The sequence below is a fragment of the Phascolarctos cinereus genome, unplaced genomic scaffold, assembly GCF_003287225.1.
Source record: "Phascolarctos cinereus isolate Bilbo 61053 unplaced genomic scaffold, phaCin_HiC Scaffold_4;HRSCAF=312, whole genome shotgun sequence".
Lineage (NCBI taxonomy): Eukaryota > Metazoa > Chordata > Mammalia > Diprotodontia > Phascolarctidae > Phascolarctos > Phascolarctos cinereus.
Window position 1 is genome coordinate 668,292,895 of NW_027555847.1, and position 17,182 is coordinate 668,310,076.

General features: G+C 36.2%; 1 protein-coding gene across 1 annotated transcript in view; it reads left to right on the plus strand.

Annotated features, from left to right (window-relative positions):
• GATAD2A (GATA zinc finger domain containing 2A) overlaps nt 1-17,182 on the plus strand; it is a 218,302-nt gene that overhangs the window by 181,098 nt on the left and 20,022 nt on the right. Inside the window, 4 exon segments of the mRNA XM_078154032.1 lie at nt 9,686-9,817; nt 12,084-12,119; nt 12,121-12,174; nt 13,214-13,345. Coding sequence (XP_078010158.1) covers nt 9,686-9,817; nt 12,084-12,119; nt 12,121-12,174; nt 13,214-13,345 — 354 coding nt within the window.

Here is a 17,182-nt window from a genome sequence, read left to right on the forward strand (position 1 = left end):
AGGTCGAGAAGGATGAGAATTAAGGAAAGGCCGTGAAATTTGGCTATTAAGTGATGAGCATTGGTAACTTTGGAGAGTATTATAGTTTCAGTAGACTAGAAGTTAGACTGCAAAGGGTTAAGAAGAGAATGAGAGGAAATGAGTAGAGGTACCAATTGTAGATGACTTTCTCAAGGACTTCAGCTGCAAAAAGGAAGAGAGATATAGGATAATAGCTGCCAGGCATGGATGGAACAAGTGACAATTTTTTGAGGGAGACATGGGCATGTATGTAGGTAGGCAGACAGCAGGAAAGTAGCCAGTAGGCAGAGATTGGAGACTAGGTAGAATAGGTATGATACAGAGGGGCAAACTGCTAGAGAAGATGGGACAGAATGGGGTTACTTGTACATATAGAGAGGGTGCTCCTTAACAAGGAGAAGGGTCTCCTCTTTATGGGAAATGAAGAAGAAGGTGTTATTAGAGGAAGGAATCTGAGTTTAATGTGATAGAGAAGGAAGAGGAGAAAGCTCTCTCAGATGGCCTACTGAATAGTAGATATATGTGGAGAGAAGTAGTAATGTGAAAGAAAGGTAGGAAGAATCCTGGTTAAGAAGGACTTTAAAAATCAAACCCATGATTTTATTTTTTTATTCTAGAGATTATTGGGAGCTACTGAGTTTACTGAATGGGGGAAAAGAAGTGACAGGATCAGACTTGTGCTTAGGAAGATCACTTTGATGGCTGAGAGAAGAGATGTGAGGAAGGGAGACAACCAGCAGGCTACTTCATTCGTTTATTGCTATTTTTTTCATCATTATTTTGAAAAATATAAGATGGTCATTGAATTCCCTATGTATTCACATTGGTATCATCAATCATCTATACCTTTTTTTTTCTCTAATAAGAATCATTTGTGCCTTAAGACTTTTATTCTTGAGAGTTTCCCCATCTTTCTTGGGTCGACTTCAGTGAAAAATTATAGGCCACATGATATCATCCACTCCATCTTTTCTCAATACTCTCTAAAGTTTGTTCACCTGAATCTTAGGTTATATGTCAGATTATGCCCTGCCTTCACCTTCAGCTCTCTTACAGACTCCAAAATGCAATTATCATTTCCTACTTTAATTCTGTAAATGATTTCTCCTCATTGATCATAGTTAGGTTCAAAGAAATAGTTCCCTTCATCACTTCCTCTACCATTTGAAAATATGAAATTATGAGTAGGGCAGGTCAAGAACTTATCAGTTGCTCTTGTCTCCAGATGTCTGTATAATTAAAAGTTTTCCCTCACCACTACTATTTCTACTACTACATACACACATATTACTTCCTCCTAAATTTTATGTGTTTACTAAATTTTTCCTGTCTCTCTTTTTTCCCTTGTGGCTGAATTACTTATAGTATATTATCAGGATAGTATCACTTTCGTTTTTTTCTCCATTTTTTCTCATTAAAACACTTGATTTCCTGCTTTTGTCTCTAATTCGTGGATTTTCTCATGTAAGTACATCTTTTTTAAAGAGGACCTATTTTTGTAGATTATCCAATATAATCAAACTATATTCTTGGGGAACATAACCACGTACACACAGTTTGATTTCTTTTGATTTTACATTGTCTTCATTCTCATGTATATCTCCATCCTTTCCTCTACCCAGTGAGTCTGTCACTTATAAAAATCTACACACACACGTGCACACACACACACACACACACACATGCATGCACGTTCTACATCTGCAGCCCCCTATCTCCGCAAAAAGAGAAGTGCAGTTTCTTAACTCATCTCTGAATTCGAGCTAGCTCATTATAATTATGAGATGTATGCTTAATGTATAAATACTATTCTCTTCTTCTCTTTATACTGTTTTATTTTTTAACATTTTACTTTTCACAATATTTTGTTAAATATTAAACACATTATTTTATATAATTACACATAATTTTTATACATTTGTATAAGTCTTTATATGTTTATATTTACATATTTATGTTTATAATATATAAACAATAACATATTTACATATATATGTGTGTGTGTGTGTGTGTGTGTGTGTGTGTGTGTGTGTGTGTATGTATATAGATACTAAAATATTCTGAACAAATACCAGCAACCATAACTGTTTTCACATACAAAGAAGGCAAAACCTGAATCTCTGTCATATATAGCTTGGCCCTTTTTTTCTTTCAAGAATACAGTAAATTCAGCATATTGTTTCAAAGCTGTCCCACTTACCTGTTTTTTTTCCCTGAACTTTCTCTTTTCCTCTGTGCTTTTTAAAAAAATGTTTCATTAACATTCTTATTGTTTCCCACTTCTTAATAGAGAAATGATAGTTTAGAGTATGGAATAAGATGTATGTGTGTGTGTGTGTATAGATATATTAATTAATTTATTTTGATTTATCAACAATCACTTCCATATGCTTTTGAGTTTAAAATTTTTCTCCCCCTTCCTCCCCAAGACGGTATACAGTCCCATATAGACTTTACATTTACATTCCTATTAAACATATTTGCACATTAGTGAAGTTGTAAGTAAAACTTAAAACCAATAGGAGGAACCATTAGAAAGAGGAAACAAAACTCAACAGAAGAGAAAAATAAGTGATAGCGATTCGACTTCCGTAGTTCTTTCTTTGGATGTGAATAGCCTTTTCAGTCACGAGGCCTCTGGAGATGTCTTAGATCCTTGTATTGCTGAGGAGAGTTAAGTTTACCATTATTAGTCATCGCACAACGTGGCTGTTATTGTGTACAACATTCTCTTGGTTCTGCTCACTTCACTCAGCATCAGACCATACAAGTCTTTCCAGGTTTTTCTGAAGTCTGCCTGCTCATCATTTCTTATAGCACAATAGTATTCCATTACATTCATGTACCACAACTTGTTCAGCCATTCCCCAATTAATGGTCATCCCCTCAATTTCCAATTCTTTGCCACCACAGAAAGAGCTGCTATAAATATTTTTGTACCTGTGAGTCCTTTTCCCATTTGTATGATTTCTTTGGAATATAGCCCTAGAAGTGCTATTGCTGGGTCAAAGGGTATGTACATTTTTATAGCCCTTTGGGCATAGTTCCAAATTGTTCTCCAAAATGGTTGGACAAGATATATATTCTCAGACAGAACCAGTGAATGTATTTGTTTTTCTTGACTGTTTATTGATTACAAAGGAGACATTTTGTTTTGCTTTTATTTTCATTTTTAAATTTTAGGAGTTAAGGGAGAAATGGGGGCAGGGAATGTAGTGGTAAGGATGGGAAAAAATAAAAGGATAAGAGATGGGGTAAACATGGATCTTCTGGGATTATGGTGGCTAATAACATTAATCAGAGTCAAGTCCTTCAAATTTGTTTTTAACAAAATGTACTCCTACATAGCTATATTTTAATTATGAGACCTATCTCATTGAGTCTTAGTGATAACATAGGAGATAAGATTTATGTTCTTGCAGTAAGAGTTCCAGTTCATCTTGTTTCTTACCCATACTTTGTACATTTGTATGTAGGTGTTTATTCACTATTGAAATCTAAGATCCTGGATTTTTATCATTCTCTTTGTACTTGGATATTATTTCCAATGATCTGATATTTTTCCTGTGCTGTACTTTTCAGATCTGACTTGGGAGATAAATGTGAGCATTTTTTCTTCTTGCCTTCATTTTTAGTTTAGACTCATAAAACTTGATCAAATTCACAAGGCTTCAGGCAAATATATTTTCTTTTCCTTTTTTTTTATTCATTTTAAACTTAAGTACCAAACAAACAAAAAAACCCAAACCATTTCCATGAATACAGCACAACATAAATAAAAGAGTCAGTATAAAACCATGAATTTCCACTAAAGACTGTTTACTTAAAACAACTTTGTAATAAATATCACACATTGTTTTCAAAACTACGCTGCTTTTCTGTGCTTCCTTCTAAGTTTTCTTTTGTTCTCTGCTATGCACTTTTTTTTTCTCCTTCCCTTCCTTGCTGTCCCCTCCCCAGGCTACAATTAAACATAGATACATACAGCCATACTATACATACTTCTGTTTAACAGGTTTTTTTCTGGGGGTGGATAGCATCTTCCTTCATAGGTCATTTGTAGTTGATTTGAGTATCTATGACACTCAAGATGAATTAGTCATTTAAAGTTGTTCTTAGGACAGTATTTCTGTTATTATGCACAACATACCCTTGGTACTACTCGTTTTACTTTTCATTATTTCATGCAAGTCTTTCCATGTTTTTCTAAAATGAACCAGCTTTGGGGCAGCTAGATGGTGCAGTGGATAGAGCACTGACCTTGGAGTCAGGACCTGAGTTCAGATTTGGCCTCAGACACATGATACTCACTAGCTGTGTAACCATGGGCAAGTCACTTAACCCCAATTGCCTCACCCAAAAAAAGAAAAAAAAGAAAAAGAAAAAAGAAGAGAAAATGAACCAGCTCAGTAGTATTCCATTACAATCATGTACCACACCTTGTTTAGCCCTTCCCCAATTGAAAGGTGTCTATCATTTTATCCAGTCTGATAGGTGTAAAATGATATCTCAGAGTTGTTTTAATTTGCATATATCTAATTAATAGCGATTTAGAGCATTTTCCTATGATCATATATGATTTTGATTTCTTTATCAAAAAAAAAACTGTGTTCATATCCTTTGACCATTTATAAATTGGGGAGTGACTGATTATTATGATTTGACAACATTCTTCATTTATTTGAGAAATGAGACCTTTATCTGAGAGACTGTCTATACATTTTCCCCCCAAGTTTCTGCTTTCCTTCTGAATCTTGGCTGCATTGGTTTTATTTGTACAAAACCTTTTTGATTCAATGTAATAAAAATTATTCATTTTATATCTCACAATAACACTGTATCTCTTATGTATACATAAATTGTTCTCATATGCATAAATCTGTTAGGTAGGTAATATGTTCCATGTTCTTTTCTTTTTCTTTTCCTTTCCTTTTTTTTGGGGGGGGGTGGTGATATTGCCCTTTATGTGTAGGTCATGTATCTATTTTGACCTTGACTTGATAAATGGTTTAAGATATTGGTCTATGCCCAGCTTCTACCAGACTGCTTTCCCAATGATTTTTTTTTTTTAACCAAATGATGAATTTTTATCCCAAAAACTTAAAATATTTTCTTTTTTCAAACACAAGGATACTGTAATCATTTGCTACTGTGCATTGTATGTCTACTCTATTCCACTGATCTCCCTTTCTATTTCTTAGTGAGTACCAAATAGTTTTGATAATTACTGACTTAAAATATAGTTTTGATGTGGTACTGCTAAAACTTCCTTTCTTTGCATTTTTTTCGTTAGTTTCTTTGAAATTCTTGACCTTTTGTTATTATTTTCTCTAACTCAGTAAAATAATTTTTTGGTAATTTAATTGGGATGGCATTGAGTAAATGGGTGAAGTTGTCAATTTTATTAGATTTGCTTTGTCCACCCATGAATAATTAATATTTCTCCAGTTATTTAAATTTGTCTTTATTTGTATGAAAAGTGTCTTAAAATTATGTTAATGTAGTTCTTGGGTCTGTTTTTGCAAGTGTACTCCCAGGTATTTTATAGTGTGTACGGTTATTTTAAATAGGTATCTGTTACTATCTCTTGCAGGGTATTGTTGGTGATATGTAAAAATGCCAGTGGTTTCTGTGGGTTTATTTTATATCCTGCTACTTTGCTAAAATTATTGTTTCAATTGACTTTTTAGTTAAATCCTTAAGATTTTCCAAATATCAGCATATTGTCTGCAAGAAGAGATAGTTTATTACCTCTTTTTCCATTCTGATTCCTTCCATTTCTTTTTCTTTTATTGCTGTTGTTAGCATTTCTAAAACAATATTGAATAATATTGGTGACACATAATATAGCTTCTGTTTCTCTTTCTGTTTTTGCTTTAACTTTGAGATCATGATTTGCTACTTCTGCTTTTATATTATATATTTATTTTTATATATATCCATATATGTATGTGTGTGTGTGTATATATAAGCTGAAGCATAATCAGTTCTACTCCAGCCCTTTATTTTAACTCTCACTGTATCTCATTTTTAATTGTGTTTCTTGTAAACAACATATTGTCAGATTCTGATTTTTAATATATTCTGGTGCCTATTTCTGTTTTATGAGTGAGTTCACCCTGTTCACATTCAAAGTTATAATTACTGCTTATGGATTTTCCTCACTATTTGTCTGTCCCACCCTTATCCTCTCCCCCTCATCCTCCAAGAGTTCCTCCCTTTTTGCTATCTTCTTGCCCTCCTAATTTCTTTATCAATTTAAAGACTTTTATGCCCTTCTAGATGTATATGTTATTCCCTTTTTAACCCAGTTACAAGTAAGATTCTAGTACTACCAGCCCTTCACCCGCACCTGCTTTCACTGTAACAGTTCTTCCATTCATGATTCATTTGTATAATTACTCCATTTTACCTCTCCCTATCTGATTTTATTTTTTTAAGTCCACCCTGTCATCAGTCTGAAGTTAAACCCTAAGCCTTCTATCAATGTATTATCTTTCTAACTACCCAAGTAATGATAACAATCTTAATTAAGAGTACAGATAACATTTTCCTAGATAAGACTAAGCAGTTTGGCTTATTGAGTCCCTCATAATTGGTCTTTAACCTTATGTTTCTCCTTGATCTTATGTGTCAGACTTTGAATTGAGTTCTGAAGTTTTTGTCACAAATGCCTGAAAGTCTTTCAGTTCATTAAATGTCCATTTTAAAAAATTCAGGATTATACTCAGCTTAGCTGGATAAGTTATTCTTGGTTATAGGCCCAGCTCCTTTACTCTACAAAATATAATGTTCCAAGCCTTTCAGTCTTTTAATGTGGAAGCTGCTAGCTCTTGTGTTGTCCTGAATGTAGCTCCACAGTATTTAAGTTGTTTTTTTCTTGTTACTTGTGGTATTTTCTCCTTAATCTGGGAGCTTCAAAACTTCACCATAAAATTCCTATAAGCTTTTATTTTGGGGTCTCTTTCAGGTGGTAATTAATTGATTTTTTTTCTATTTCAGTTTTACTCTCAATCTAGTATTTCAGGGCAATTTTCCTTAATAATTTCTTGTAATATCATATCTAGACTCTTTAATCATAACTTTGAGGTAGTCTAACACTTATTTTCTCTCCTCGCTCTGTTCTCCAGATCAGCTTTTTTCTAATTATTATTTTCTTTGTGTCTTACAACATTAGTTTCTCCTTGCCCAATTCTAGTTTTTAAGGAATTGCTTTTTCCCTTGAATTTTTGGATCTCTTTTCCAATTGATTGACTTTTTCTTGATTTTCTTGGATTGTTCTTATTTTTTCTCAGCCTCTCTCATTTGGTCTTAAACATCCTTTTTAAGCTCTTCCAAGAATTCTTTTTGGGGTTGTGACCATTTGACATTTTTCTTTGAAGTAGAAGTGTTTGTTTTTTGTTTTGTTTTGTTTTGTTTTTAACTTGACTATCTTCTTCTGAATATGAACCCAGATCTTCTCTGTCTCTGCAGTAGCTATATATGGTTGGGTTTTTTCTCCTTTGCTTACTCATTGTTGTTATTATTTTATTATCATTTTAGCAGCTTATTATTTTAGTTGCTAGGCAGTGGGGTGAGGTGACTTGCCCAGGGTCACACAGCTAGTAAGTGATATGTGTCTGAGGCTGGATTTGAACTCTGGTCCTCCTGACTCCAGGGCTGGTGCTCTGTCCACTGCGCCACCTAGCTGCCCCACAGCTTATTATTATCATCAGGTTCTAGTCCAGAGGGGATGATGCCTCAGACTTCAGGTTTTACTTAATTGTTTTTTAAGCTCTATCTGAAAGCTGGATCTCCAGCACTTCTCTCCACCCCTGAGCTAATGACTGGGGCCCCCTTCCATGAAGTCCTTGCAAATGCTCCTGTTCCTTTTGGGCTGGGAACTTCAGCTCACCCCTTTGCCCTGTAACAAAAACCAGGAATTCAGTTCTCTAGAGAGTGCACACAGCCAGCAAAGTCCTGCTGCCCTCACTGGGCATGTGCTTGCTCCTCCTCACCTACAGTCACAGCAGAGTCTGGTCAGTGAATCTATGTGTGGTGTCTAGCAACTGGGGAGTATCTTTCAATCTTACCCTGTCCAGCTGTTTGACCCGTTTCTGCAGCAGAGGCTGCCACCTACCCTAGGACTTGTTTATCGATTCAGCAGAGTGTCTAGAAGTGTTTGAACTTGAATTGGGTCAGTCTTCATCCCCTGGAGGTTGAGTTCTCCTAATGTCCTCCAAAGCAGTCTTAGGAGGACAACTGCTTTACCCCTGACTTTTAATTATTTCTGTAGTTCAAAATTCCCTTTGAGGCAATATTTTTATTATGTTTGTGGGAGAATTTTGGTGAACCTGGTATTTCCCTCTTAGTCTGGATGCCGTCTTCCTAGAATCCAATCTATAACTCTGTTTCTTGTGGTGATACAGAAGATCACTAGGCCTTGCTGTCTACCCTACCTCTAAGTCCTGAAATCCCCTGCCAACTGTCATCTGACCTAATTATACTACCTAAAGACTATTGGGTCTTGACATCCACTCCATTGCCTCTTGAGAGCAGACACTGTGTCACTTTTTCTATTTATTTCTCCAGAACTTAGTGTACATAGCTCAGTACTTGGCATACATAGTAAGCACTTAATAAATTTTTTTTTTCATTCTTTCATTCACTGTCTGATGATTTCTTTTTGTTTTTAGGTGGCATCCTCTTTTCCAGTCTTGCTTCTAAACAAATAAAGTAGAAGGCAACCAAGTAGTCTTAGAAAAACCAGTTTCTTTTGAAAACCATTGCCAAAACAGAAAGGCAGCAATGTCTAAGAAAAATGATACATGGGATTTAGGCTCAGTAGAGAAAGCCAAAGCAAAGTACAGGATGGAGAGGTGGGAATTTAATCCAGTTGGTTCTCAGCATCACAGTCAGCCACTGATACTCTGTATTGGCTTCACAGCCCTTTTCTTATTGGCCAGTCAGGACAGCAGCATCAGTATCAACAACAGTAGTAGCACTGAGCACCCATCCAGTGAGCTGACCAACCCCTTTTTCCTGTGGCACAGCAGATTTACTCTTTCTCTTCTCTCTCATAGGACTGGATAAGAGGGACCTTTTCACAGATCATGGTCTTATGGCTCCCAGGGGATTGTGTAGGGGGAACCAGAAGCCTCTGTCTGCCAGTGAACACTGTCTCAGCTCCTGTTATATAACAATCTGTGTCCGTGTCTTATTTCGCTGCTTTATGAGGATGGGCAACCATGTTACTTATATGTTGTGTTTTCCCCAGTGCTGACCATGGTGTTCTCTACCCAGTTGATGCTTACTTAATAAGTGTTTTTGAGTAAATTAGTGAATAAAGAATGAAGTGAGAAAGAGCCCTGTACTTAAAACTAGAGGACCTAGCATTGAGTCCTACTTTAGTATTTATTACTCATGTGATGTTAGGTAAGTCACTCTTAGAGCTTCTGTTTCCTCCTCTGTAAAATGGAAGTAGTACTTGCACTGACAGCTTCTGGTTCTGAGGGAAGGAGTCTTTGTAAATTATAAATCATAACAAAAATATGAGCCGCTGTCATTTTTTATCATTGTTTTTCAAACACTGCAAAGTAGAGCCTCCACAGACTATCATGATTTGAACTTTTATTTTCTCAAATTGCCTTCTTTTATTCACTTATTCTGTCATTTGTTCTTGCAGAAAAGCAGCCCAGAAGAGCGAGAGAGAATGATCAAACAGCTTAAAGAAGAGTTACGATTAGAAGAAGCAAAACTAGTGTTGTTGAAAAAGCTGAGACAGAGTCAGATACAAAAGGAAGCCACTACCCAGAAGGTGCGCACTTTTTCTGAGATGTCTGAGATGAGCTGTTCTAATGTAGAATGACTCTCTTTGAGGATGATGATTCCAAGTATCTCATTTTGCACACTGCCTTAGGACATTTACCTGTGTACAGAATCCCACTTTTTTTTTTAAGAGCCTATGTGAAGTTTTTTGTTTCTAAAAGGAGATTTTTCCAGGGCTGTATAGGCTGGTGCAGAAGGAGGGGGAATTAATTTAATGAAAGATACGTATAGGTCTCATAATGGCTTGTATATAAGCGGGACAACCTCTGATTGGTGGTGTTTTTCACTATATATTTAAGTTTTTCTTTCAGAGAGATGTCATTTTAGGAATTTGCTTTATATTTGTACTAGGACAGTATGTAGTACAGTAAATGTTCTGAATTTAGCTGGAAGTACATTTCAATATATAGGATTTCTTTTAGAGTAGTATATTTTAAATAGGACTTTTGTGGTACTGAAAACTTGACAATAATCCTTCAAATTAAAAAGAAATTTAATACCCATTAAAAAACTTAAAGCAGCACTAAGACTTTTGGGACAGCACATATATTCAGTTAGTAGATAAAAGTCCATTGCTGCCTAGGAACTCTACTACTCATATTTCAGGAAAGGCTTCCTTTTTCCTGTCTTATAATAGATCTACAATAATAGTTTGACAACTCCAAATTCTGTAACGCACACACATGTGCCTTTGAACATTTTTTCATTTTTCTTATTGTTGGGTTTCTCTTTCCAGTCTGATCTGGGTCTTGTCTGAACCTAGGCATGTTCACCATGATATTAATTTGTGAATGAAATAAATACTTTTACATTCCTAAATCTTTAACAAATGCCTTTTTTAGAAAGATAATCAATCCATTTGTTAGATATATTTATCAGTGTATAAATCACTCTTACTAAATACATTTACTTTTCTCATTTTGTCTGTTCATAAGGGCAGATAATTTTTAGAATTGAAAGAGGGCCTGAAAGAGTATGCATTCTTCATTGCAAATGTAGCCCCTCCATATTTCCTTAGTAGAGTTGCCATAGTTTCAAAAAGTTATAAGGTAGTGACTAGCACTGTTGATGAGGCTCTCTAGCTTCATCTTTGGGCCTATACTGTCAGTCCTTCCAGCTTGTCACTAACATAATCAAGAGTTTCCACAACATGATGGAGCATCTGAGATAGATTTCAGTGGGGATCATCAGAGAAAAGTGTTTGAAAAATAACATAGATATGTCCACATCAAGGCTTTGTTGGACATTTAAAGTGCTTTGAGGTTTGTGCGTTTTTTTTCCTTTGGGAAAATTCCCATCTTGTGAAATCTCTCGGTTGCCTTTTGTTTTATTTTAGTAGGTATCTTTATAAACTAGAGAGTAGTGAAATATGTGCCAGAGAATGGATATTGATAAAGTACATAAGTACTTTTTTCTTTAAAGTGGGGGGGACAGGAAGAGCATTTTACTTAACTGATTTGTGATTTTGTTTTGGGGCTTTCTACTTAGCATCCTTCCATCTTGTCTTCTCAAACTACTTAGAAATATTTGGTGCAGGCCATTTTCACCCACTAAAGAAGTAGGAGAACCTTAAATGCTAATCTTGGCCATATGGCAGCAAGACCAGTTTCCCTAGCTCTCTTAGGGGAATACGGTCTTATTAACATTTTTAGTCTCTTTGTCCAGACTGTTTAGTCTCTTTGTCTATCCCTGCACTGAGTTGTTTGTGGTAGTAGTTTCTATATTAAAACTTGTAGGCTTGGAGATTATCTTGCCCATTTGTCAGGTGGCAAGTTCTAAATATTATTGGCAGGTAAAGTGTTAAAACAGGAACCAGACTATTCCAGTGTACCAGCCCATTTTGCTCGCTTTCCTCAACCACAACCTGTAGCCATTCTGACCACCTGAGAACAAAGTATTTCACCTCCATTTAGCTATCAGGGGAAAGCACTGAATGATTTTAAAAGCTCAACACCACTGAGGGTCTGTGGTCAATAGAAAAGTGTTTCATGCCCTGTTTCTCCCCCATTCACACATGCCCAACAGTTTGGCCTTTGTTCCAATTATTGACACAGACAGAGAGACATTTTCTTAATTTGAAAGTGTGGCTCTGGGAACATGGCCAAAAAAAAATCAGTATCTTCTTAGCAAAATCTTATTCCATGAGGATTACTTATTCATGTGGATTTTAGGGGGAGGGGATGTTTTTGTTCCTCTTAATTGCTTGTTACTGTGCTCCCACCCTCTCAGTGTATCATTTTGATGTTCTCTTGCAGCCTGCTGGCTCCTCTGGGAATGCTGTGGCCACCCCTCCCCCCCTTGGTACGGGGAACACAAAACATTCCTGCTGGCAAGCCATCTCTTCAGGTCAGTTTGATCATTGGAAACGCTGCCAGGTTCGAGGGAAGAGAAATGAGAATGGCATAAAGAGAGGGAAAGGAAATACCAGTGCTACCTTTCTGATTTGAAAAAAGAAAAAGAAATTCATTTTTGGCCTGTTTATTATGTATTTACTGATAGAAGATATCTCAACAAAAATTCATGTGATGGAGAATGATGAGTGTTTTAACATTGGAGTTTCATTGTAGGACAAACCTGTGACTTAACGATTAATAAGGAACAGATCCTGGTAGTCATGGCAAACTGGAAAAACATACTTTAGTCAATTGTTATTAAACCATAAAGGCTCCAAACTTTGGCCACCAGATAGAGGCTTCATGGATTAAAAAAAAAAAACCAAAAACGATAAAAACAGACTTTCTAAGCCAAGACCCACATGTCCCGAGTTTCTTTCCTACTTGGCTCTCTGTAATGAAATTCTAAATTCCTTCAACCAAAATGAGCATTTGAAATGCAGAAGCAGATTTGTAACCCTCTAGCCAATAGAATTCCTTTTTGGATCTGCGTTAGCCACCCCTCTTTCATAAGCAGGCTTGAAGGTGCTGAAGTAATACTGCTTCCTCCCCTTTGAGGGAGAACAGCTCAAAGAATACTCTCTGATTACAAACTAGATTTCCTGAGAGCACCTAAATAGTGTATGCATGACACTTAGACCTCATCACCAGATCAGCCTCATCATTGAATTGTCCCTTATTCATCTTTGAAGGCATCTAGTCCTAGATCTTTGCTGTATGCATGTTCCAGATGGAACCAATGTTAGGTGTGAGTGTTCCCTCCAAAAACACTTCTTAGCTACTGAATTAACCCAGATCCTGAATTTGGTTTCAAGTATGGTGTCTTAGACCTTCAACAAACCACACTACCCAATTTGAATTACAGTAGACCGCTTTAAGTGACTGTGACTATCATCTGTCTGCCATTTTACATACTTTGTATTCCTTGTGATGTACCTTTGTGTTTCCCCACTTATAAAATCATTGCCTTTTGGTCATTTTGTAATTTGCAGGCCTCATCTACCAGAATACCAAGCAATGTTATTCCCCCTCCTCTGGTGCGTGGAGGCCAACAGACATCTTCAAAGCTGGGGTCTCAGCAGAACACACAAATAGTGATGCCCCCTCTTGTTAGAGGAGCACAGGTAAGAGGAAGGGTTTTAGCTGGATATTTTCTTTATTCTCATATATCTGTGTAATCACTTGGATTCTTGAATCTCTTATTTTCCATACCTCTGCTTCAAGACCTTACGAGTTCACCTTTCATTTGAATCTAGTAATATGATTAGGATCGTGTTATCTTTTCTCACAGTAATATTTGGCTGGCTGAATTCACTTCTACTGCCTTGTTTAAATGTTTGGCACTGGTATTGGGGTTGTCCTTTGTTAGCCTGGAATAACTAGGGTTTAAGCTCCAAACAAATGAATTGGCTTGCAGTATGGAGTCTGACATTGTTTCAGTAATCTTTTTTTTTGGGGGTGGGGGGTGAGGTAATTGGAGTTAAGTGACTTGCCCAGGGTCACACGGCTAGTAAGTATCAAGTGTCTGAGGCTGGATTTGAACTCAGGTCCTCCTAACTCCAAGGTCAGAGCCCTATCTACTGTGTGACCTAGCTGCCCCGGTTTCAGTAATCTTAATAGAAGATTCTCAGTGTTACTGTCCTAGTTACTATTTTTTGTCCATTCACCATACATTTTCTGCCCATTACATTCCCCAGAAGACATCCACAAAGGTAGATGTTCAAACATGTAGCAGCTATGGTTTTCTTTTATCATTACCCATAGCACAACTAATGAACAACTGTTAAGAGTAATGTTACCAAGTGGTACACAGTTGTTAGGGAGTTAGCGTAAAGTAGGCTGTCTTAACCAGCTATTCTTTTGCTCATGCCATATGGCCAGACCATCTTTTTTCAGTCATATAGTTTGATGTCATCCAGTACTTTGGTTATTCTTCACAGTTTCTTATTTGTCATTCGATGTTTCCAGTAAGTGTTTCTCCATTGCCTTCTGAATGATACTCATTTTTAATTCTTCAGAGATTCTTCATATTGTTCCATGACTTTTAGCCAATCAGTCAACAACATTGGCCTGGGGAATTGCATATTAAAAAGCTGCATCTGTACTTCTAGGAGAAATTTTTAGTCATTAAAGAAGCTTTATAATTTCTAAAAGACTGTCTGTCTAGCCCACTATCTTTCTGTTTAATTCTCTGTCCCAATCATTATTTCTTTGCGATGTCTGTCAAAAATATATGCAATGACATATCAGCTCTATAAGTTGTGCGTCGTAATCTACTCAGTAGACATTCTTTATCAACTTGGTTTTTCCCCGGTGGTGAGTTAGGCCAAATCTTTTAAATGAATACAAACCCTGTCCAGGAAGTTTTACATTGTTCTGGCACTCTGTACACCTATGATAATGTCATCCACAAACAGGAAAAACCTGGATAACCTCCCTGTCTTGAAGGAAATCCCTCATTAATTTGAATTCGCTGTAGGATCTCTTCCATGATAGTGGTGAACATCTTTGGCAAGCTTATTTTCCTCATTTCATGCTTTTCTTGATGTTAATGGTAGAGAGTTATTGAACAAGATCTTCTCTGTTGTGGCATTCAAACAATTTGATAATTGTTTAATTAAAAAAATTTTTTTTCAGTACCAAATTCTGTCCCTCCCTCTACTTCCCCACCCATTGAGAAGGCAAGAAATACAGTACATTATACATATGAAGTTATATAATCAAATCTCTGCATTAGCCATCTCGCTCCTCCCTTCCCTAAAATGGCAAGAATAATGAAATGGGGGGAAGGGGGAGTTTCAATCTGCACCCCTATTAATCTTTGAATGGAAGACATACCTTATTGGAAGATAGCCATCAATATGGTATTATGCTCAGCCAAACCAGTGGGGTTTTTTGTTTGTTTTGTTGCTTTTTTTTCTGGTATTTGGGGTTAACTTGCTCAGAGTCATACAGCTAGTAAGTGTCAAGTGGTTGGTCTGAGGTCAGATTTGAACTCAGGTCCTCCTGACTTCAGGGCCAGTGCTCTATCCACTGTGCCACCTAGCTGCCTCTAGACCAGTGCTTTTTATAATCAAATAACAGTAAGCATAGTAGATAGTTTCTGCATCTTTCAGTCACTTGTGTAATGGTAAATACGGGAATCTATGCTGCAACATTGCTTACAAAAGCTTACTTGTTCCCTACAAATAACCTCATTGAGGATGTCCTCATGTTTATGTAGGTTATTCTCAAAAAAAACTTGTATAGATGGGAAAGTAACCATTTGACCAATAGCTTTGAGTGTTCTTTCTATTGTCTTTTTTTATATTAATAGGATTTTGTCCTCAAATCTTTGACATCTTTCCTCTCCTTCACATACTTTGTCAATTAATTTCTCAATGTCATCACATTCCCACAATATCCCTTAATTCCTGTTTATGCTGTTGGTTTATTACAGCTGTTTTTCTTCTCTTTAAGGCCATTTTTGCCTTTTCTATATGTATATCTTAGACTTTGTCATTAGAGTTCAAGTGTGGTAACTCCACTTTTCTTAATAATAAAAAAAGGTTTATTATAAAAATCTTGTTTTTCTTATATTTGTAGTCCTCTTTTTTACTTCCTTAAAAATAACTTTGTTTAGTTGGGTCTCTTGTCAAACTTTTTTAAACTAGTTTTAGCTTTCCTTGCCCTTCTTTGTTTTATGAGATCAGAATCTTTCATAGTCTTTCTCTGTAAGGTTTTTTGTTTTTGTTTTTTGTTTTTTTGTGAGGCAATTGGGGTTAAGTGACTTGCCCTGAGTCACACAGCTAGTAAGTGTTATGTGTTTGAGGCTGGATTTGAACTCATGTCCTCCTGACTCTAGGGGCTTGCTCTATCCACTCTGCCACCTAGCTACCCCTATATAAGGTTTTACAAACAAGTTTATATTCTAAACCATTATTACCTTTGGCTGCTATAGCTCCTATATCTGCCCATATCTCTGAATTCTGTGTAAGAGCTTTCCAGTAAAAATATGTTACTTGAAAGCAATGACTTTCATTTTTGTCTTTGCATCCCCAGTAGCCCAGCCCTGTGTCAGACCTTATAGGCACTCAATAAATGCCTATGGAATTGAAATAAGATTTTTTTAAAGCTCTTTTTGTTTTCTTATCATAACATTTGATTGATATATATGTATAGTGTGTGTGTGTAAACTTGTGTTATGAAATTATTTTAACTCATTTCTATGACCTTTTGTCTAAATCTCTCTCTCTTTTTTTTTTTTGCATCAGTGACTTGTTTAAATAGGTATTTATTAGTTTTTAGTTATAAGATCTTTAGATCTTTGGTCTAACAGATCAGTGATTTTGACCACACACAGACTTCTGGTTTAGTATATCTCCTCCTTACCCATAATGAAATGAAATCCACCTCTTTGTAACTTTACCATTAATTTTAGTTTTGTCCCTATCTCTTTTCCCCCTCCCTAGTGCCAAGCAGAAGAGGGATAATATGTCTTCCATATGCCATCACTTTTTTATTTGATTGGATATTTTATTTTTATGTTTTCAAGCAGACAAAACTATAAAAAAGTTTGTTTTGGAAATTATTTTAAATTCATTTGCATCCTCTAAATTTCTTTCAAATTCTGAATATTTGGATGTGGGACTACTTAAGGTCAATTAGCTTCTAATTTTTTAAAGAATATTTTTGGAGCAGCTAGGTGGTGCAATGGATAGAGCAGAGGCCCTGAGGTCAAGAGGACCTGAGTTCAAATCTGGCCTCAGACCAAACACTTGACACTTACTAGCTGTGTGACCCTGGGCAAGTCACTTAACCCCAATTGCCTTTAAAAAAAAAGAGTTTTTTATTTTTATTTCCAGATTTTCTCTCTCCTTCTACCCCTTCCCCCATAAATTGAGAAGGCAAGAAATACAGTACCCATTTTACATATGAAATCATATAAAACATTTCTACATTAGCGGGGGGGGGCACAAGAA